The sequence below is a fragment of the Balaenoptera ricei genome, chromosome 8 (genome assembly GCF_028023285.1).
Source record: "Balaenoptera ricei isolate mBalRic1 chromosome 8, mBalRic1.hap2, whole genome shotgun sequence".
NCBI classification, from domain to species: Eukaryota; Metazoa; Chordata; class Mammalia; order Artiodactyla; family Balaenopteridae; genus Balaenoptera; species Balaenoptera ricei.
In genome coordinates, this window is record NC_082646.1 from 90,596,230 (window position 1) to 90,618,461 (window position 22,232).

At 42.5% G+C, this 22,232-nt stretch overlaps 1 protein-coding gene across 1 annotated transcript in view; it reads left to right on the forward strand.

The window, feature by feature from the left end:
• The window catches only part of LDLRAD3 (low density lipoprotein receptor class A domain containing 3), a 256,545-nt gene that overhangs the window by 104,913 nt on the left and 129,400 nt on the right, over positions 1-22,232 (forward strand). The window contains exon 3 of the mRNA XM_059929647.1: positions 10,211-10,336. Within this exon, the coding sequence (XP_059785630.1) occupies positions 10,211-10,336 (126 nt within the window). The remainder of the gene's footprint in view (positions 1-10,210; positions 10,337-22,232) is intronic.

Below are 22,232 nucleotides of genomic sequence, written 5' to 3' on the forward strand. Positions count from 1 at the left end.
GCCACAACTCCTGAGCCCACGTGCCACAACTACTGAAGCCCACATGCCTAGAGCCCGTGCTCCACAACAAGAGAAGCCACCACAATGAGAAGCCCACGCACCGCAACGAAGAGTAACCCCTGCTCGCCGCAACTAGAGAAAACCCACGCACAGCCATGAAGACCCAACGCAGCCAAAAATAAATAAATTAATTTATTAAAAAAAAATTGAAAATCTTAAAAAAAAAAAACAGTAAGGCCTTAGATAGCATAAACATTGCATTGGTTTCCACTTGATTTTTCTCAGGTCCATCCATATATGTGAAGAAGAGCAGTTTGTAGAACTGTGAATCGTGTTAGGGAGGGGAGAATATTATCGGATTCCTACTAGATATCAAACATTATGCTGTATTCTCTACATGTAAAATCTCACGTTGAAGTCTGTGCTGTCTTTATGCCCCCTTTACAGATGGGGATACTGAGGCCAGTGGAGTTTAAGTGACTTGTCCAAGGTCTCAGCTGTCATGTGGCAGAACTGGGGTAGAAACCCCAGTGGGAATGTTCTCTACCCGAAACCCTTCTGACCTCTTAGCCCCAATGCTCTAGGCCTCCTATTCTTATTATAAAAGAGGAGATGTTTAGAAAGAATTTTCTGCTTGAATTTTCTTGCAAAGCTGTTTCACCTAGATGGCTTTTTTCTATATTTATATTCCAGTTAGCGTGTGGTCTTTTGCTCTCTTCACTCCCCAGTGTGTATCTCTGAAACAGCCAAGATGACATTTTGAGAATCATACACTGCAATATTTGATTAATGAACTGGTGGAGTCCACTCCAGTAGTCATGTGGAGGTGAACTGCTGGAACAGGCAAAGGGCTTTTTTGCTCAAGCAGTAATGATTTTGCAAAGGCTTGCATTCCCAGGCCTGGATTTGGCTTGCTGGGCTGTTTGTCATCTGCATTTGGACCACAATGAAAGGCCTGTTTCTTTCCCTCCCAGACTTCTTAGAGAATCCAGGGATATACTGCTTTTTAAAAAGTCTGTTATTTTTATAAGGCTCTTTTTGCTTTCTTGCCCCCAACCATGAAGTCATCTTTGACTTTTAAAAGGAACCACAGTTTGACTTCTTACAAAATGAAGCAGGGGACTGACTACAGTAGCAATTTCAGATGCATTATGTTCTGTAAAGTTTTTAGCCAGTGATGGCCGCATGTGATATTCACTTTGGGGGTCGGGGATGTGCACGATGATTCAAAGTACGTGAATTTTATAATTTGATGTTTTTTCTAATTTATACTTTAATTCCCACAACTTTAATGTGAGTGGAATGCTACCTAGCTCGTAGCACATTTCTTATGAGAAATAGGGTTTTAAATTTTTTCAATTAAAGAAACGATACTGGGTACTTTTACTGATACGAGAAGCAAGTTCATACTGACCCCCTTGCATTTCTTCCATTACCACATTGTTCCTGCCTCCAGGCCTTTGCACATGCTGTTCCCTCTGCTTGGAACAGCCTTCTCTCTGCAATCCCACCAGCACCAAAGGTTCATCCGTGGCATAGCTGTCTCGTATGTATCCTCGTTCTTTGAGGTATGACAGAGTTTGTGAATTAATATTAGTGGAATGAATAACTAAATGAGCAAGGCCTCAGGCTGCCTAAGCATCCATTGATTTGCACCTGAGCTATGTGTATGGCGTCTCTGCTGAGGCTGACTTTCCTTTGAGAAGGCTTTTCTGACGTCAGCCTCCTCCCCAATTTGAGATTAGGTGTACTCTAGCTCCCCCATCAGAGCACTCATGGCACTGCATGCAGAGGCTCGTTTACCAGCCTGCATCCTCCCTATCAGTTAGGGAGCGCTGTTGAATCACCACACAGCTGACTCAGGGCCTGACAGATAGTAGGATGCTCAGAAATATTTTGTTCTTTGCCAAGAAAGGGCAGTAAAAAAAATGTTGGCCCCTTGAACCCTATTTTGTACTGTGCACAGGTAAAGTGTAAATCCTTAAACAGTGGACAGACCTGGTTAAGAATTTTAAAGTTTTAAAAGGGTCTGATTGCTGGGACAGCAACCATTTGAGTATGAGCCCACAGCTCTTTATGTAAAGCTGAGTTATTTTGTATCTTGCACATGATCGGGGGAAGAACAGAGAAACTGTTGAAATGGGGAAAGAGCGTAGAGAGGCCTGTGGTTTTGTTGTGGGTATTCTTCTCATGGTAAGTACACCATCTGGGATGGGTTAGACTTGACTCGAGGGAGTGATGGTCAGAGCAGGTCCCACACTGGCCCTGTAGCCAGAATTCTTGGAGTGGCAGCTCGTCTGTGCAGTGACAACATCAGGAACAAAGGAATGATGAGGTCCCTTGCTCTCTGGGCATAGACATAGGTGGAGTCTGCCCAAGAAGGGTGTTCACACTTTAATGTTCATTGGAATTCACCGTGGGCTTAATAAAGATGTAGATTCCTCTAGAGGAGAGGCCCAGGAATCTGCATTTTACAAGCATCCCTGGGGATTCTGCTGTAGGTGGATCACTGGCCTGCCCTTCATGAAACAGTGCTTTACAAGATGGGAAATTCTGGAGAAACATTGGTAAGCGGGACAGTCCATGGAGTGAGAAACTGTCCTTTGTCAGGTCCTTAGACAGAGGGGAGAGTGCAGTCTGGGAAGTCAGCTCAAGGAGCAGCTCCCAGAAGGAGAGACACTTTGCATTAGCCCATGATTATTGTACCCCAGGGAGACCAGCTCCAGCCAAGACTGATGCTCTGCGCCCAGTGCCAACTTAGAAAGATAGAAAAAAGAGTCATGGTTTCCTTGACTGGATAGGAATGTCCCCTGCTCTGTGAAGTAATGAAATACACATGTAAAAATGAAGAGAGACGGAGATAGATGGAGCATAATAGAGCACGAGCAGCAGTGAAGGACCAACGGACCACACGCAGAGGAACTGGGGGGTGTTCGCAGCCTGCTTCTAGGAATATCGTGGCCAGCAGGGGAGAATCAGCCCTCCTCGGACCGTCCTGGGCTGGAGGCTTTTCCCGTAGTCATCTGTGGCCAGAAGACAGTACCAGTTCCTCAGGGAGGAGGCAGTTGATGATCAAAAAGATGCCAAGGGCTTCCCTGGTGGCGCAGTGGTTGAGAATCTGCCTGCCGATGCAGGGGACACGGGTTCGAGCCCTGGTCTGGGAAGATCCCACGTGCCGCGGAGCAACTAGGCCCATGAGCCACAACTACTGAGCCTGCGCGTCTGGAGCCTGTGCTCCGCAACAAGAGAGGCCGCGATAGTGAGAGGCCCGCGCACCGCGATGAAGAGTGGCCCCCACTTGCCGCAACTAGAGAAAGCGCTCGCACAGAAACGAAGACCCAACACAGCCAAAATTTTAAATAATTAATTAATTAATTAATTAAAAAAAAAAGATACCTAAAATAGGAAATATGCATATCTTTTGACCTAGCTGTTATATCTTAAAGGGATTTTGTACAAGTGGGGAAAATAATGTATGCATCTGCATGTGCATCATTTATTGAAAACACCCCAAATGTCCATCAGTAATGGGACTTATGGGTACATAAGATGCAGTAAAATTACCCTTAGCTATTAAAAGTGATGGTGTGGACCTGTAGTTATCGACATGAAAAGATGTCACAATATATTGTCAAGTGACAAAAGCCGGTTTCAGAATAGCATCGTATTTTATTCAGGTGCATTTAAGCAAAACTGTATGCGCAGATTTCTATTTATTAATTCAGTTAGTAATTATTGAGTAACCTATGTACCAGGCACTTTTCAGAGCATTGGAGGTAGAGCAACGAACAAGATAATGGTCCTCTGCCACTTGGAAGTGAAGTGCTTGGAACCAGCAGCGTCGACATTGCCTGGGAGTGTGTTAGGAATGCAGAATCCCAGGCTCCATTCTAGACCTACTGCATTTTAACGTGGTCCTAGGGCTGTCCGTTTGCATGCTATAGTTTGAGGGACCGTGCTTCTGGAGCTTGTTGCAAAATGGCCCCAGTGGATTTCCCTGGGTGGCGGCAGCGTGGGGTAATTTTTGCATTGCCTGTGTCCGTTTCTCATCGTTTGAATTTTTCACGGTGAGCTATGTGTTGAGTTTACAAAAGCAAGGATGCCAATTTGGCAGAATAGCCGGAGGCTCCTGCCTCTGGTTCTGTGGGCTGTCTCGGGCACACACCGGCAGGATCCTGGAGCAGGACTCGGAGGCGACCAGAAGGTGGAGGTCGTGACTGTGGCTCCTTTGGGCCATCCCAGAGGTCTGGAAGAGAGACCCTGAATCCCTGCGGCGGTGGCTGGAGCTGCTGCTGCAGCCTGAGAGATGCCGCAGGTCTGATGAGCTGAGTTTCTGGCTGTCCTGGCTGAGCAGGGAGGCTCCGGCGTTCAGACTCTGTCCAGCTCTTTGGTGTCATCACTATGGGAGAGTCTGGACCAGCAGCTGTCGACGGCAGACCTGCGCTGCGGTATCTGTCATCCTCCAGGCCCAGTGGGCAGCCCTGCGCCCTGCCTGAGCAGATTGGGAGGTACAGGCATGCTGCCTGGTGAAGAGCATTTCTGTCCAAGGCTTGGGAAGTTCTGGCCATGCAGACGGGGGGGGGGGGGTCTTGAGCCCTTTCCTTGGGGTCTCTCTTGAATCTGGTCCCTGATGAGGGGTTTGGCGGGATGTGACCCTATAGCACCCTACCGAAAGCATAGGTGTAGTTGAAAGAGGGTAGATGCAGGGGCATGAGGACTGGAATGCAGACCAGTCTGATCCTAAATTAACTAAGTGACTTTGGGCAAGTCCCAAATTACCTCCTCGGGCCTCAGTTTTTTCATCTGTGAGTCATGAGACTCAGTTATGGAATGAAGCCGTGTGGACTACCTGCTGGGCCCCAGATGTTATGCGTAGGAAGATGGGGTCTTTGTTATGAGGGCATCACAACCTGGTGACACGGGAACATCTCTCGGTTCCCCTCTCGTTCTGACGTGAGCCCCAAATGCTGCTCTGAGGGCTTTGGCCTTCCTGCGTTTTTGTTTAGGGCGATAGTGAGTAGAGGTTATTGCAGATGTACGTCCTTGCTGGTTAAAAAAAAAAAAAAAGTCGACAATTGTGTTAGTCCTTCCTCCACTCCCATCTAGTTTTAAAAAATATTTTATTTTACTGATCCGTGAAATCCAGAACTGTGGCATTCAGGCTCTAAAAGGAAGAGGAGGGCTCAGGTCAGGAAATAAACCAACCCCCAGGAGAGCCCTGAGTCCTGTCTTGCTGCTGGTGAAAGCTGCTGCTTTGAAAAGTTCACGGAGCAGGTCCTTGAAGAGTGGTGGATTCAAGGGCTCAGTGGGACGGAGTCGCCCTGCCTGCCTTTGTCAGGGCAGTTTTAGACTCAGAGTTGGTCTTCTACTTCTGCCGGGGGCTGCTGAGTTTCATGCTGAAATCTCCCCTTCGTGGAAATCGGGGCAGGCTGGGGACAATCCGGACTTTGTCCGGGAACCCCCCGGGGCCCACGGGGGCTCGTGCAGGCAGGGAGCTGCTGCCAGCGGTGGGCTTCTCTCTGAGCCTCTGCCAGGCGCTCAGCAGGCCGTCTGTGATCTGCCTCACCGTTGCCTGAGCAGGTGTCTGCTGGTGCAGATGTAAATCATAACACGACAGGCTCCCTGACAGAGACGGCAGCGGAGCATTGCTGGCAAGGCAGGGAGTCTCGTTAGTGATTCCTGAAGACGCTGCAGGGCCAAGGCCAAAGAGCTGGTCAAGTGCATGGTAGCTAATGCATTTATAATTACTCTTATTCTCTTTTCTCTTTCTCTGTCTCATAAAGTCCAGTCCTTGGAGCTGGACTGGGCCTTAGAAGTGTCTAAGGAGGCAGTAGAGTAGGTGAGTCAAGAAGTAAAGTTTGGGGGCTTCCCTGGTGGCGCAGTGGTTGAGAATCTGCCTGCCAATGCAGGGGACACAGGTTCGAGCCCTGGTCTGGGAAGATCCCACATGCCACGGAGCAACTGGGCCTGTGAGCCACAATTACTGAGCCTGCGCGTCTGGAGCGTGTGCTCCGCAACAAGAGAGGCCGCGATGGTGAGAGGCCCGCGCACCGCGATGAAGAGTGGTCCCCACTTGCCGCAACTAGAGAAAGCGCTCGCACAGAAATGAAGACCCAACACAGCCATAAATAAATAAATAAATAAATAAATAAATAAATAAATAAATAAATGAAAGAACATGAATTTCTTTAAAAAAAAAAAAAAGAATTAAAAAAAAAAAAAAAGAAGTAAAGTTTGAGCCTTGACTCTTTATCAGCTGTGTCAGGCGCCTTCACTTCTGGACCTGTTATCTTTTCTGTAAAATGGGTTTCTGTGAGGAGGAAATGAGATGATATCTGTAAAATAGAGCACAGTGCTCAGCCCATACTAAGCCTTCAGTAAGTGCTAGCTGTGATTACCCAGCCCCACCCTCTCCTTCTATGGGCTCATTTGTATATTCGGCAGTATTGATTAGGTACCGTGGTAGGCACTGTACAGTTGCAGCTCCTTCAAGAATGGTGAATGAAAGTGTTCAAGTGAGTGTGTGTGCATCCAAGCTCAGCACAAAGCCAGTGACATCTATCCTATGAAGGAAAAGAAAGAAACAGAGTAAGGACTAGAGCGCCTGAGGGTAGGGAGCGGGGTATCTACTGTAGACAGTGCACTGCTTAAGGAGACCTCAATAAAGTAGTGGAGTGAGCCATGCTGACCTCTGGGAGAAAGACAGTCCAAGCAGAGGGAACCACAGGCTGCCAAGGTCCTGAGGCAGGACTGTGCCTGATGGGCTTGAGGAGGAGCTGGGAGGCCAGTGTTAGCCAGAGCACGGAGAGTAGGTAGGCATGAAATTAGAGGGGGATCCCCCGGAGTGGCATGATGCTGTGATGGCGGCTGTGGGCTTTTCTAAAGTGTTGGGAGGGCAGAGACGTTTTGAATGGAGGAGTGACGTGTTGAGTTTACAGGGAAACGCTCTCAGGCTAGATGTCAAAGCCTATAGGTAGCTTTTCTGCCCTGATCCCTGGAAGGGTGACGGGAGCAAGGATGCCCGATCCTCTAATTTGAGCATCCCTCACTGGATCTGACCTGTGACAGTTATTGCCATGGCGTCTGCTTACTGGGGACTTTCTATTTCCCACATCTCTTCTGTGTTTATGAGTTGGACTTCTTCTCCCTCATTTGTGTATTTATTCAACAATTATGGGTCCAACAGATCTCTGGGTTACAACCCAATACTACTGTTGTTCGTTTTGTTGCTCAACTTGTTCTAGCTTTGGCCATTGGGAGCTTGTGCAGGTTGACTCCTGTGTCCTTTGGACATGCCTCCATCGTATTTTAAGCACTTCTTCACTTTCTGGCAACACAGGACACTCCAGGTTCATCTTGTATTTTCCCCCAGGAGTGAACCACTTCTCCAGGGAACCCTGGTTCTCTTTATTGGATCATAGAATTTAGAAACCAAGATCTAGGTGCTGGCTATGCTTATTGCTTTTGGGGTGTACTGCTTCTAGTCTTTCTTAGCAGATGAGCTAGGAAATATATGTACGTACACTAACCCATGCACACACACAGATCTATATTTCTATCTATCTGTCTATCGATCTATCTATCCATCCATCCATCTATCCATCTATCTGTCTTTACAAACCTTGAGTTCATATTGATGCCTTCAATTCCAGTCCAAAGCCTCGGGGTTCATTTTAGTCTTCTCACTCTCTTTATTTGTAATTTCTTCCTCTGATAGTGAGAAACCTTGCTCTTATTATCTGTAATATACTTACCTATTTGTTCAACCCTAGTACTACACAAAAGGCAGTTTCAAAATTGCTGATTCATACCCCTGTGAGAAACAAATATAACTAGAGTACTTGTGAACAGTTCTTTTTTTCTTTAGCCTTATAGAATCCAGGCAAAATAATGTTTACCAGAGTTACATAGGCTACTTCTTTTCTTCCCCACCTCCTTCAGTGTGGTGCTGTTATTCATCTGTAATATAGTTATGTTCATTTGTTGCTGTTTATATTTCATTCTGAGCCCTGCCCCCAACACACATATGCACACACACATGCACACACACATGTGTTTGATTTTAATTGTTTACATTTTGGGTATGTGAAATATTATCATGGTTCTAAGAGTCAGAGCTATACAAATAGACTCAGAGAAGTGTGCACCCTTCTCATCCCTGCTACCTTGTTCCCTTCCCATTTCCCTATTCTTTCCAACCTTTTCTTACCCACCCCCTGTAGGTAACCAGTGTCTTTGGTTTCTGGTTTATCCTTCCTATATTTCTTTTGCATAGATGAGCGAGTACATGTGTGTTTTCTTAGATCCCCTTCTTTTGCTATATGGAGGGGTAAAGTACTGTAGATACTCTTCTGCACTTTGCTTTTTTCACTTAACAGTATGTCCTGGAGATCACTTCCTATCAGTTCATAGAGATCTTCCATAATGAGCTTTTTAAACTTGGGTAATCAGAAAAAGAAATTTAGCAGCCCAAGGATCAATTTTAAAGTTCTATAAGCCTAGTGATGTGTGATGATGGTGATGATAAATAACATAAGTTTTACCATTAATTGAGCATCTACTGTATGCCATGCTCTGTGCCAAGCATTTTATATAGATTACCACACTGAATCTTTCCCTGGGCCATATGAGATAGATATTACCTCCAGTTTACCAATGAGGAAACTGAGGCTCAGTTGTATTTAGAAACTTGCCCAAGGTCATAAAGATTAGAGCCACAATTTGAACACAGGACACTCTCTTCCAAGTTTGTGCTTTGTGAAGAGCACACCAGCACCATTAGAGTATTTTCAGGTTAAAACAAAGCCATGTGGGTTTTTAAAATCTAGCCACATCCCAGGCTTAAAATCCCTGTTGATAGTGTATCAGCTGTTGCCAAAGTTGGCATGTTATACTGATGGCGAGAATATGAAGGTAATTTACTGCCTGTTCATTCCAAAGAAATAGCCCTTCCTTCTTGAGGACCATGGGTCCTGCCTCTAAGACAAGAGACAAAAGGGATGCTAGGTGGGGCCTGCTACCTGGGATGCAGCAATAGATCCCATCACACCTTATAATCACAAGCCAGAGCAGCCAGCACCATTAACAGGAAAGTACGTTACCCCACAGGGCTATTTGGTTAGCAGGACACTCAATCAAGCTTGAGTTAGAGCAGTTTCTGTTAAAACTGTTTGTGTAGCAGGAGTGGAAGAAGGGTTTCTTTGAGCAGGAGTCTGGCTTCTGTTGTGAGAAGTGACAGCCTCTGGCAGAGAGGCAGTACAGTTGAGTTGGATGAGGGTGTGGCTTCTGGACTCTGAGTACTGGGGGCCTCACCCCAGCACCATGTTTTCTAGCCGTGTAACCCTGGGCAAGTCACTTTACCTCTTCAGAGCATTTCTGTGAAATGAGGATAAGAACCACACCCATCTTTGTCAGGGGTTCCCAAGACCACCCTCAGTTTCAGTGATTTACTAGAAGGAATCGTAGAACTCAGCATACAGTCATACCCACAGCTATGACTGATTACAGTGAAAGGATACAAAGCAAAACCAACAAAGGGAAAAGGTGAAGGAGTGAAGCCAGAGGAAAACAAGTCCAGGCTTCCAGAGTCCTTGCCCAGTGCAGTCACACAGGAGGCACTTCATTCCCCCAGCAACAAATGTGACATAACGTGTGAAATGCTTTCTCCCAGGGAAGCTCGTTAGAGGCTCAGTGCCGAGGGTTTTTACTGAGAGCTGGTCATGCAGGCACCCTCTGCCCAACATGTACCCAAACCCCAAACTCCCAGAAGAAAGGCAGGTGTTCAGCATAAATGCACTGTTTGCATGAATAGTTTAGGCACAGTGAGCCGTCCTCAGGAGAGAATGATGCGAACCTTCCCGACATCCAGTTTCCCAGATGCCAGCCAAGCGAGGGCCAACTTTGCAAGCAAGCCTTTCTAAAGATGGCAGCCTCAGGCCTCTTGAGCCCTGCTGGTGTGGAGGCTGGGCACCGAGGTCCTATTTGGGACCTTGGTGGCAGTGGATGAGCCACTCCCTTCCTGGAGGATGACACATGTGGGCTTCTAGTCTGGCTGGGTATTGGAGGTGGGTGCTGGTGGTAAGAAACTTTGGGGACTTCAAGGTAGATGTAAAAGGCCCCAGTTGCACACTCTGAGTTAGCGGGATGGGTATGTGGTGGTCAGAAAACTTATCCTCCTGACGTCTCGTTTGTCTCGTTTGTCCTCCTGCAGCCAAGGCTAAATCGAAATGCGGCCCGACCTTCTTCCCCTGTGCCAGCGGCATCCACTGCATCATTGGCCGCTTCCGGTGTAACGGGTTTGAGGATTGTCCCGACGGCAGCGACGAAGAGAACTGCAGTAAGTGCCGGGGCCTGTGTACCATGATCCCCTGTTCATTCCCACCGGTGGACCTTCCATCCTGGCCGCTCTCATCTGTGTGCTTCTTACACCCACAGGCTTGGGCCTTTTCTCTCGTTACCTGGAATCTATTTGTTACCGCTTATTTCTTGTGTGATTGTGTAGATGCTCAGCTACCATTTATCAGGACCTCTGCTAAGTACACTGGGCCTGGGGCATACTTTGTTTTCAGTTCTGATGATGGCTCTGCAAATGTGAGTGTGTTATCCCCATCAACACATAAGGACTTGAAGTACGAGAGGTCAGTGGACTCATCCAGAGTCACATAGCTTATCAGTTGCAGAGCCAGTTCTAGGTTCATTCAGACGCTCATCTGATTGAGCCTGCCACTCAGCACCCCATGTTTAGGTGCTTGCTTTCCTTCTCATTTTGAATTCTTTAAAAAAAGATGTTTATATATTAATTATATACATACTATAAGAATATGCTCTTGAAAGTTGCCATATGATCCAACAATCCCACTCCTGGGCATATATCCAGAGAAACCTCTAATTCGAAAAGATACATGCATCCCAGTGTTCATAGCAGCACTATTTACAATAGCCAGGACATGGAAGCAACCTAAATGTCCATTGACAGATGAATGAATAAAGAAGATGTGGTACATATAAACAATGGAATATTACTCAGCCATTAAAAAGAATGCAATAATGTCATTTGCAGCAACATGGATGGACCTGGAGATTATCACACTAAGTGAAGTAAGTCAGACAGAGAAAGCCAAATATCATATGATATCACTTATTTGTGGAATCTAAAATATGACACAAGTGAACTTATTTACAAAACAGAAATGGACTCACAGACATAGAAAACCAATTTATGGTTACCAAAGGGAAAAAGGGGTAGAGGGAAGAGTAAATTAGGAGTATGGGATAAACAGATACAAACTACTATATATAAAAAAAATAAACAACAAGGTCCTAGTGGATAGCACAGGGAACTATATTCAATATCTTGTAATAAACCATAATGGAAAAGAATATGAAAAAGAAAATATATGTGTGTGTATAACTGTGAATCACTTTGCTGTACCTATGAAACTAACACAACATTGTAAATCAACTATACATCAATGTTTAAAAAAGAATATGCTCGAGCACTGCAAGTAGCATGAGGGGCAGAGCCTCGGGAGCTCCAGGATCATGATGAGTTGCAGCGGGGATAAGGGAGGATGGGGGCGTCAGCTGCTTCTTCTAGACGCTAAGGAATGCAGCTGGACCTGGATCCAAAACAGGCTCTCCATATCAACCAGGCACAGAGGACAACACCTGGCTGGAGGACTGAGTGGAGTGCAGAAGGCTGGCCACTCTGTGCCTTTGGATTGGAGAATTTAACCCATTTACATGTAAGCCATGTGGCTGACAGGGTCTTGGTGCTCCGGCCGGGTGTCAGGCCTGAGCCTCTGAGGTGGGAGAGCCGAGTTCAGGACACTGGACCACCAGAGACTTCCTAGCCTCACGTAGTATCAGTTGGCGAGAGCTCTCCCAGAGATCTCCATCTCAACGCTAAGACTCAGCTCCACTCAACGACCAGCAAGCTCCAGTGCTGAACAACCCATGTGAAACAATTAGCAAGACAGGAACACAACCCCACCCATTAGCAGAGAGGCTGCCTAAAATCATAAGTTCACAGACACCTGAAAACATACCACTGGACGCGGTCCAGCCCACCAGAAAGACAAGACCCAGCCTCATCCACCAGAACACAGGCACCAGTCCCCTCCACCCGGAAGCCTACACAACCCACTGAACCAACTGGGGGCAGACACCAAAAACAACAGGAACTACGAACCTGCAACCTGTGAAAAGGAGACCCCAAACACAGTAGGTTAAGCAAAATGAGAAGACAGAGAAATACGCAGCAGATGAAGGAGCAAAGTAAAAACATAAACAAACACCAGACCAAACAAATGAAGAGGAAATAGGCAGTCTACCTGAAAAAGGATTCAGAGTAATGATAGTAAAAATGATCCAAAATCTTGAAAATAGAATGGAGAAAATACAAGAAACGTTTAACAAGGACCTAGAAGAACTAAAGACCAAACAAACAATGATGAGCAACACAGTAAATGAAATTAAAAATTATCTAGATGGAATCAATAGCAGAATAACTGAGGAAGAAGAACGGATAAGTGACCTGGAAGATAAAATAGTGGAAATAACTACTGCAGAGGAGAATAAAGAAAAAAGAATGAGAAGAATTGAGGACAGTCTCAGAGACCTCTGGGACAACATTAAACGCACCAACATTCAAATTATAGGGGTCCCAGAAGAAGAAGAGAAAAAGAAAGGACTGAGAAAATATTTGAAGAGATTATAGTCGAAAACTTCCCTAATATAGGAAAGGAAATAGTCAATCAAGTCCTGGAAGCATGGAGTCCCATACAGGATAAATCCAAGGAGAAACACACCAAGACACATACTACTCAAACTATCAAAGATTAAATACAAAGAGAAAATATTAAAAGCAGCAAGGGAAAAGCAACAAATAACATACAAGGGAATCCCCATAAGGTTAACAGCTGATCTTTCAGTAGAAACTCTGCAAGCCAGAAGGGAGTGGCAGGACATATTGAAAGTGATGAAAGGGAAAAACCTACAATGAAGATTACCCAGCAAGGATCTCATTCAGATTCTATGGAGAAATTAAAACCTTTACAGACAAGCAAATCTAAGAGAATTCAGCACCACCAAACCAGCTTTACAACAAATGCTAAAGGAACTTCTCTAGGCAGGAAACACAAGAGAAGGAAAAGACCTACAATAACAAACCCAAAGCAATTAAGAAAATGGTAATAGGAACATAAATATCAATAATTACCTTATATGTAAATGGATTAAATGCTCCAACCAAATGACATAGACTGGCTGAATGGATACAAAAATAAGACCTGTATATATGCTGTCTACAAGAGACCAACTTCAGGCCAAAGGACACATACAGACTGAAAGTGAGGGGATGGAAAAAGATATTCCATGCAAATGGAAAACAGAAGAAAGCTGGAGTAGCAATTCTCATATTAGACAAAATAGACTTTAAAATAAAGACGATTACAAGAGACAAAGAAGGACACTACATAATGATCAGGGGATCAATCTAAGAAGAAGATATAACAACTGTAAATATTTATGCACCCAACATAGGAGCACCTCAATACATAAGGCAAATTCTAACAACCATAAAAGGGGAAATCGACAGTAACACAATCATAGTAGGGGACTTTAACACCCCAGTTTCACCAATGGACAAATCATCCAAAATGAAAATAAATAAGGAAACACAAGCTTTAAATGACACATTAAACAAGATGGACTTAATTGATATTTATAGGACATTCCATCCAAAAACAATAGATACACTTTCTTCTCAAGTGCTCATGGAACATTCTCCAGGATAGATCATATCTTGGGTCACAAATCAAGCCTTGGCAAGTTTAAGAAAATCGAAATCATATCAAGTATCTTTTCTGACCACAATGCTTTAAGACTAGATATCAATTACAAGAGAAAAACTGTAAAAAATACAAACACATGGAGGCTAAACAATACACTACTAAATAACCAAGAGGTCACTGAAGAAATCAAAGAGGAAATCAAAAAATACCTAGAAAAAAATGACAGTGAAAACACGATGACCCAAAACCTATGGGATGCAGCAAAAGCAGTTCTAAGAGGTAAGTTTATAGCAATACAATCCTACCTCAAGAAACAAGAAACATCTCAAATAAACAACCTAATCTTACACCTAAAGCAATTAGAGAAAGAAGAACAAAAAATACCCCAAAGTTAGCAGAAGGAAAGAAATCATAAAGAACAGAGCAGAAAGAAATGAAGGAAACAATAACAAACATCAATAAAACTAAAAGCTGGTTCTTTGAGAAGATAAACAAAATTGATAAATCATTAGTCAGACTCATCAAGCAAAAGAGGGAGAAGACTCAAATCAACAGAATTAGAAAAGAAAAAGGAGAAGTAACAACTGACACTGCAGAAATACAAAGGATCAGGAGAGATTACTACAAGCAACTCTATGCCAATAAAATGGATAACCTGGAAGAAAGGGACAAATTCTTAGAAAAGCACAACCTTCTGAAACTGAACCAGGAAGAAATAGAAAATATAAACAGACCAATCACAAGCACTGAAATTGAGACTGTGATTAAAAATCTTCCAACAAACAAAAGCCCAGGACCAGATGGCTTCACAGGTGAATTCTATCAAACATTTAGAGAAGAGCTAACACCTATCCTTCTCAAACTCTTCCAAAATATAGCAGAAGGACAAACACTCCCAAACTCATTCTACGAGGCCACCATTACCCTGATACCAAAACCAGACAAAGATGTCACAAAAAAAGAAAACTACAGGCCAATATCACTGATGAACATAGATGCAAAAATTCTCAACAAAATACTAGCAAACAGAATCCAAGAGCACATGAACAGGACCATACACGATGATCAAGTGGGGTTTATCCCAGGAATGCAAGGATTCTTCAGTATATGCAAATCAATCAATGTGATACACCATATGAAGAAATTGAATGATGAAAACCATATGGTAATCTCAATAGATGCAGAAAACCTTTTGACAAAACTCAACATCCATTTATGATAAAAAACCCTCCAGAAAGTAGGCATAGAGGGACCTTACCTCAACATAATACAGGTCATATATGACAAACCCACAGCCAACATTGTTCTCAATGGTGAAAAACTGAAACCGTTTCCACTAAGATCAGGAACAAGACAAGGTTGCCCACTCTCACCACTGTTATTCAACATAGTTTTGGAAGTGTTAGCCACAGCAGTCAGAGAAGAAAAAGAAATAAAAGGAATCCAAATCAGAAAAGAAGAAGTAAAACTGTCACTGTTTGCAGATGACATGATACTATACATAGAGAATCCTAAAGATGCTACCAGAAAACTACTAGAGCTAATCAATGAATTTGGTAAAGTAGCAGGATACAAAATTAATTTACAGAAATCTCTTGCATTCCTATACAGTAATGATGAAAAATCTGAAAGAGAAATTATGGAAACACTCCCATTTACCACTGCAACAAAAAGAATAAAATACCTAGAAATAAACCTACCTAAGGAGACAAAAGACCTGTATGCAGACAACTACAGGACACTGATGAAAGAAATTAAAGATGATACAAACTGATGGAGAGATATACCATGTTCTTGAATTGGAAGAATCAATATTGTGAAAAGGATTCTACTACCCAAAGCAATCTACAGATTCAATGCAATCCCTATCAAACTACCAATGTCATTTTTCACAGAACTAGAACAAAAAATTTGGCAATTTGTATGGAAACAGAAAAGATCCTGAATAGCCAAAAGCAATCTTGAGGAAGAAAAACGGAGCTGGAGGAATCAGGCTCCATGACTTCAGACTATACTATAAAGCTATAGTAATCAAGACAGTATGGTACTGGCACAAAAACAGAAATACAGATCAATGGAACAGGATAGAAAGCCCAGAGATAAACCCACGCACATATGGTCACCTTATCTTTGATAAAGGAGGCAAGAATATCCATTGGAGAAAAGACAGCTTCTTCAATAAGTGGTGCTGGGAAAACTGGACAGCTATATGTAAAAGAATGAAATTAGAACACTCCCTAACACCATACACAAAAAATAAACTCAAAATGGATTAAAGACCTAAATGTAAGGTCAGACACTATAAAACTCTTAGAGGAAAGCATAGGCAGAACACTCTACGACATAAATCACAGCAAGATCCTTTTTGACCCAGCCCCTAGAGAAATGGAAATAAAAACAAAAATAAACAAATGGGACCTAACGAAACTTAAAAGCTTTTGCACAGCAAAGGAAACCATAAACAAGACGAAAAGACAACCCTCAGAATGGGAGAAAATCTTTGCAAATGAAGCAACTGACAAGGGATTAATCTCCAAAATATACAAGCAGCTCATGCAGCTCAATATGAAAAAAACAAACAACCCAATCCAAAAATGGGCAGAAGACCTGAATAGACATTTTTCCAAAGAAGGTATACAGATTGCCAACAAACACATGAAAAGATGCTCAACATCACTAATCATTAGAGAAATGCAAATCAAAACCACAATGAGGTATCACCTTACTCCAGTCAGAATGGCCGTCATCAAAAAATCTACAAACAATAAATGCTGGAGAGGGTGTGGAGAAAAGGGAACCCATTCGCACTGTTGGTGGGAATGTAAATTGATACAGCCACTATGCAGAACAGTATGGAGGTTCCTTAAAAAACTAAAAATAGAACTACCATACGACCCAGCAGTTCCACTACTGGGCATATACCCTGAGAAAACCATAATTCAAAAAGTCATGTACCATAATGTTCATTGCAGCACTATTTACAATAGGCAGGATATGGAAGCAACCTAAGTGTCCATCGACAGATGAATGTATAAAGAAGAAGTGGCACATATACACAATGGAATATTACTCAGCCATAAAAAGAAACGAAATTGAGTTATTTGTAGTGAGGTGGATGGACCTAGAGTCTGTCATACAGAGTGAAGTAAGTCAGAAAGAGAAAAACAAATACCGTATGCTAACACATATATATGGAATCTAAAAAAAAAAAAAAGGTTCTGAAGAACTTAGGGGCAGGGCAGGAATAAAGACGCAGACATAGAGAATGGACTTGAGGACATGGGGTGGGGGGGAAGCTGGGACGAAGTGAGAGAGTGGCATGGACATATGTACACTACCAAATGTAAAATAGATAGCTAGTGGGAAGCAGCCGCATAGCACAGGGAGATCAGCTCTGTGCTTTGCGACCACCTAGAGGGGTGGGATAGGGAGGTTGGGAGGGAGACGCAGGAGGGAGGGGATATGGGGATATATGTATATGTATAGCTGGTTCACCTTGTTATACAGCAGAAACTAACACAACATTGTAAAGCAATTATACTCCAATAAAGATGTTAAAAAAAAAAAAAGAATATGCTCCTGGAAAAAAATCCAAATAGTATAGAAAGCTAAAGTGTGCCTTGACTTGTGACCCCCTGATTCCTTTTACCTGGTATATAATATTCCATGGTATCAATACACAGACAGACAGACAGACACACACACCTCCTCTTGTTCTCTCTACCCCACCTGCCTCTTAGCAGTCTTGGTGTTGAAGCTCACCTCACTACTCCTTGGCCTGGATATACTGGTCCCTTCCTTGGCAGCATCTCTGTGTCCACATCTACACTCAGCAGCTTCAGTGACCTTCAGGTGTCCCTTTCCCACCTTTCACACTGTTCCAGCTCCCCCAGCAATTTGCTTTGTACCTGCTTCTGGTCCCTCTGGTCACTGTTCAGTTTATTCTTTTTCTTTTCCCCTTCAATGTTTAGGCTGCTGGAGCCTTTCTAACTGTAGTTGGCTCTTGACAAATTTACACATTTACCTTCTGCACTTATATATTTTAATAACCCTTTTCTCTTCTGATTATTGTAAAGAACTTGTGAAATGTAGAAAAGTATAAAGAGGAAAGCAAAAATGCCTAGAAGGCAATGCTGTTAATATGTGGGTTATTTTGTGATAGTCATCCCCCCTACCCTATCTATCTATCTATGTATCTATGTATCTATCTATCTGCCTATCATCTGTCTCTCTGATATGCTTAATTGAGATGTCCTCTTCACTGTGACCATTTTCTCATGTTATTAATTTTTTTTGAAACATAAGTTTTAATGACTTCAGGGATTGTTTTGATAAACTGATTTTCCCTTACCCTGTTGGTTCTATTTTAAGTCCTTGAGGAGGAGAGTGACTATCCTCCTATGTTCTTTTATGTCTTTCCAGGGAACAATCATTGCTGTACTGTCCCAAGAGGGACACAGAGAGTTTATAACTCTCCTGTGTGCATTCTCCTGTTGCCTTATTTCATCTTCTGGGTCTCAAATGGCAGAGATATGGCAGAGCTGCTAGATTGCTGAATGGTTAGTAAGTAGAGTGGCTGAACCCCAGCTTAGCGAGGAGGGTGCATATCACTAACAGGGTAGGGGCCTGACTGAGCAAAATGAGTCTGGAGCTGGGGTCTGGCCTCAGATTTGTGTTCTGCCCAAGGGAAGCACCAGTTGAGCTTCTTACATAATCTCCTTGCACAGTGGTTTTCTCTAGAATGGAGGTACTGACAGCCTGCTTTCCAGGTTTGTTGTGAGGGTTAGATGAGATAATATCTGAAGAGTGCTTAGTGTGGTACTAAGTACTGTCCATGGGGATCTTATCACGGAAGGGGGGAATTTTATATATATCATCATACATATGTACTAGAGAGTAATTCAATGGCAATAAAAGCAAGTGTGATGCATTACAGTATGTACATTCTAAATAATTGTGCCATCCTGTGTACTCTTTGCCATAATTAAAAACCCTGTATGATTAAATGTTTGGATATTGATCTTTAACTGTCTAAATGAGTAAATTATATTCATTCTAAATTAAGCCAATGAGGATTAAGCCAGCATTTTCCTCTGGCATATCTGCCATTTGAAAAGAGTGGTTCTAACTCACTGTTCTGAAAACTGGTAAATAAAAGGAAAGAATCAAGCATTTATCCTCCCTTTGATATATGAATTACGCTTCTGAGTAATTAAACAGCTGACTTAGGCAAGTTCTTTTCTATTGAAGAATACCAGCTGATAGAAGAATGAGAGAATTAGAGTATGTCTATTTTATAACCCTAATGAAGAAAACCTGCTAAAACCATTAGATGAAAAATTGAAAGGAAGCTTTATAATGTATGAATCAGGCAGAAAAGTCCCGAAACGGGCAGTCAATCTTCTCACAGACGACTTTGAATCAGTATTGCATCACTTCAAGTGGATTGTAGAAACCTTATCACTCTGTGGATCTCTTTGTGTTATAGTTGTCTTAAATAGTCCATCTTCATGCTTTAAAAATCCCAAAAGACAGTGTTTTAATGTTTGCTTTAACTTTTCAAGTATGTTTAAAAGAACTCCAGAGGAGAGGAATCGTCTATTATATTTACCCAGATATTTACCATTTTGGTTGCTCTTCCTTCATTCCTGATGTTCCAGGTTTTTTTTCTGGTATCATTTTCCTTCTGTCTGAAGAACTTCCTTTAGCAGTTCTTTTAAAGCAGGTCTGCTGGCAACAAATTCTCTTAATTTTCCTTCATCTGAGAATGTCTTTATTTCACCTGCTTTCCTAAAGGATATTTTTACTGCATATAGAATTCTGGGGTGGCAGTTCTTTTCTTTAAAGCACTTTAAAAATGTTGTGCCACTTCCTCTGGCTTCTCTTGTTTCCAGTGAGAAATTTACAGTTATTTTAAACTGTTTTCCCTTAGAGAATACACCACTTTTCTCTGGCTGCTTTGAAGATTTTTTTTGTTTTGTTTTTAGTTTTTACCACTTAGATGACAATGTGTCTTAGATGACAATGTGTCTGGGTACGTGGATTTCTTTGTTTATCCTGTTTAGGGTTCTCTTTGAATCTGTAGGGTTTTGTCTTTTGCCGTACTTAGTACATTTTCAACTATTCTCTCTCTCTCTTTTAAAATTGAAATATAGTTGATTTACAATCAATCCTCTTTCTCTTTTTCTTGTGGGATTCTGATAACAATTTTAGGTCCCTGAAACTCTGTTCATTTTTTAATCAATCTTTTTTCTTTTTTTATCCAGATTGGATAATTTCTATTACTCTTTTGTCAGGTTTACTTTTTCCTCTGTCATCTCCAATCTACTTTCGAGCCCATACAATGTGGCTCTTTTTTACTTTGGTTACTATATTTTTCAGTTCTGAAATTTCCTTTTGGTTCTTCTTTACATCTTGTGTTCCTTTGCTGAGACTTTCTATTTTCCATTTGTTTTGAGAGTGTTTGTGATTGCTTGTTAGTATTTGTATAATCGCTGCTTTAAAGTCTTTGTCACAAAATTCCAACATCTGCCTTATCTTGCTGTTGGTGTCTGTTGATTATCCTTTCCCATGAGAGTTGAGATTTTCCTGTTTTTTCATATGACAAGTAATTTTGGATTATATTTTGATTATTTTGATTACAATGTATGACACTTTGGGTTTTGTTTAAATCCCACAGAGAAGGCTTATATTTTTGTTTTAGTGGACAAATGACCCTGTTGGGTCAGGCCACAAGTTCCTAACAGCCCTCTGGAAGGGCAATAAAGCCCTCAGTGGGCTGTAGTCACAGTTGTTTTTAGACTATTTTTGCAGTGCCGCTTGGACCTGTTCTGTGTCTGCACCTCCCAGTGGCCAGTCTGGGACCTGGGCCGTGAGTGGTCTATGTGTTTAGTTCTTACCATCTTTGGTGTGCTGATTAGGACCAGATCCATGCATGTGCATCTTGGGAATCAGCCTCGGAGTTCAAAAACAACTTTATGAAGTTGATTTCCCAAGTTCCTCCCTCTCCGTGATCTCTCTGATATTTGCCAGTTTCCTGGGAGTCTGAGAGGGGAAAAAGATGGTAAACTTAGCACCATTTCAGTGCTAGTTCAAATTTTGGTCTTCTTCCACAGTTGGTCTGCTCCAATTTACTTTTCAGAATCTAAAAATAGCTGTTACATGTATTCTGTCCAGGTTTTCTTTAGCTGCACTCAGTGGGAGAGCCAGGGTGTGGTGTGATTGCTGCATCTGACCTGGAATTGGATCCTCCCACAAGTCAGTTTGAGCATCACAAGAAAAGAGACAACCAGATACCTTCTGGTTGTCTACCTTCTGGTTGTCTGCCTTCTGATACAACCCAAAAGGAACACACATCACCACTCTATGGTATTTCTGCCCCCAAACATCCAACCTGAATCTGATTGAGCCTCTTAGTCTGTCTTAGTCAATTCAGGCTGCTATAATAAAATACCATACACTGGGTGGCATATGCAACAGAAACTTACTTCTCACAGATCTGGAAGTCCAGGATCAGAGTACCAGCATGGTTGGGTTGGTGGTGTGGACCCTCTCTCTGGTCATAACCTCACATGGCCTTCCTTGGTGTGTGCACACAGAGAGAGAAATCCTCCTCCTCATCTTATAAGGGCGCTTATCCCATCATGAGAACATCACCCTCATGACCTCATCTAACCCTAAGCACCTCCCAAAGACCCCACCTCCTAATTCCATCCATTAGGGGTTAGGGTTTCCACATATGAATTTGGGGGGAACACGAACATGCAGTTCTTAACACTAACCACTAGTTTACAGGAAATTCAGGGACAGAGGAACATGTTAGTGACCCCATGGGTAGATAAACTGCCGAATCCGGATTGTGGAATATTCTCCACCACTCAGTTTCAGCCACAAATAAATTCTAAGAAAAAAAATTAGAAGGGGGAGCCTACAGATTCAAAGAGACTGAGAGACAAGCCAACCAAATGTAATATGTGGACCTTGTTTCAACCCTGATTCAAACAAACCAACTGTTAAAAAAATTGAGATAGTTGGGAAATCTTGAATTGTGGTTGTATATCTAATGATATTAAGGCATTATTATTAATTTTTTAAGTTTAAGGATGGCGTTCTGTTTATTATTTTTAAAAAGTCCTATCTTTGAGAAACATATACCGGAGTATATGAAAGTGAAATTACATGGTATCTAGGATGTGCTTCAAGCCTTTCCTCCGGGGTGGGGTAGGGGTGGGGGGGTGGATAGTGGGTGAGGTAGGACTGAAACAGATTTGTCAGCGTATTGGTAATTTTTTTTCATTTTAATTATGGGTTTATTGCTTAGACACTGGAAAATAAATTTTTTTCTTTCTTTTTTTAATTGAAGTATAGTTGATTTACATTGTTGTGTTAGTTACTGCTGAACAGCAAAGTGATTCATTATACATATATATACATTCTTTT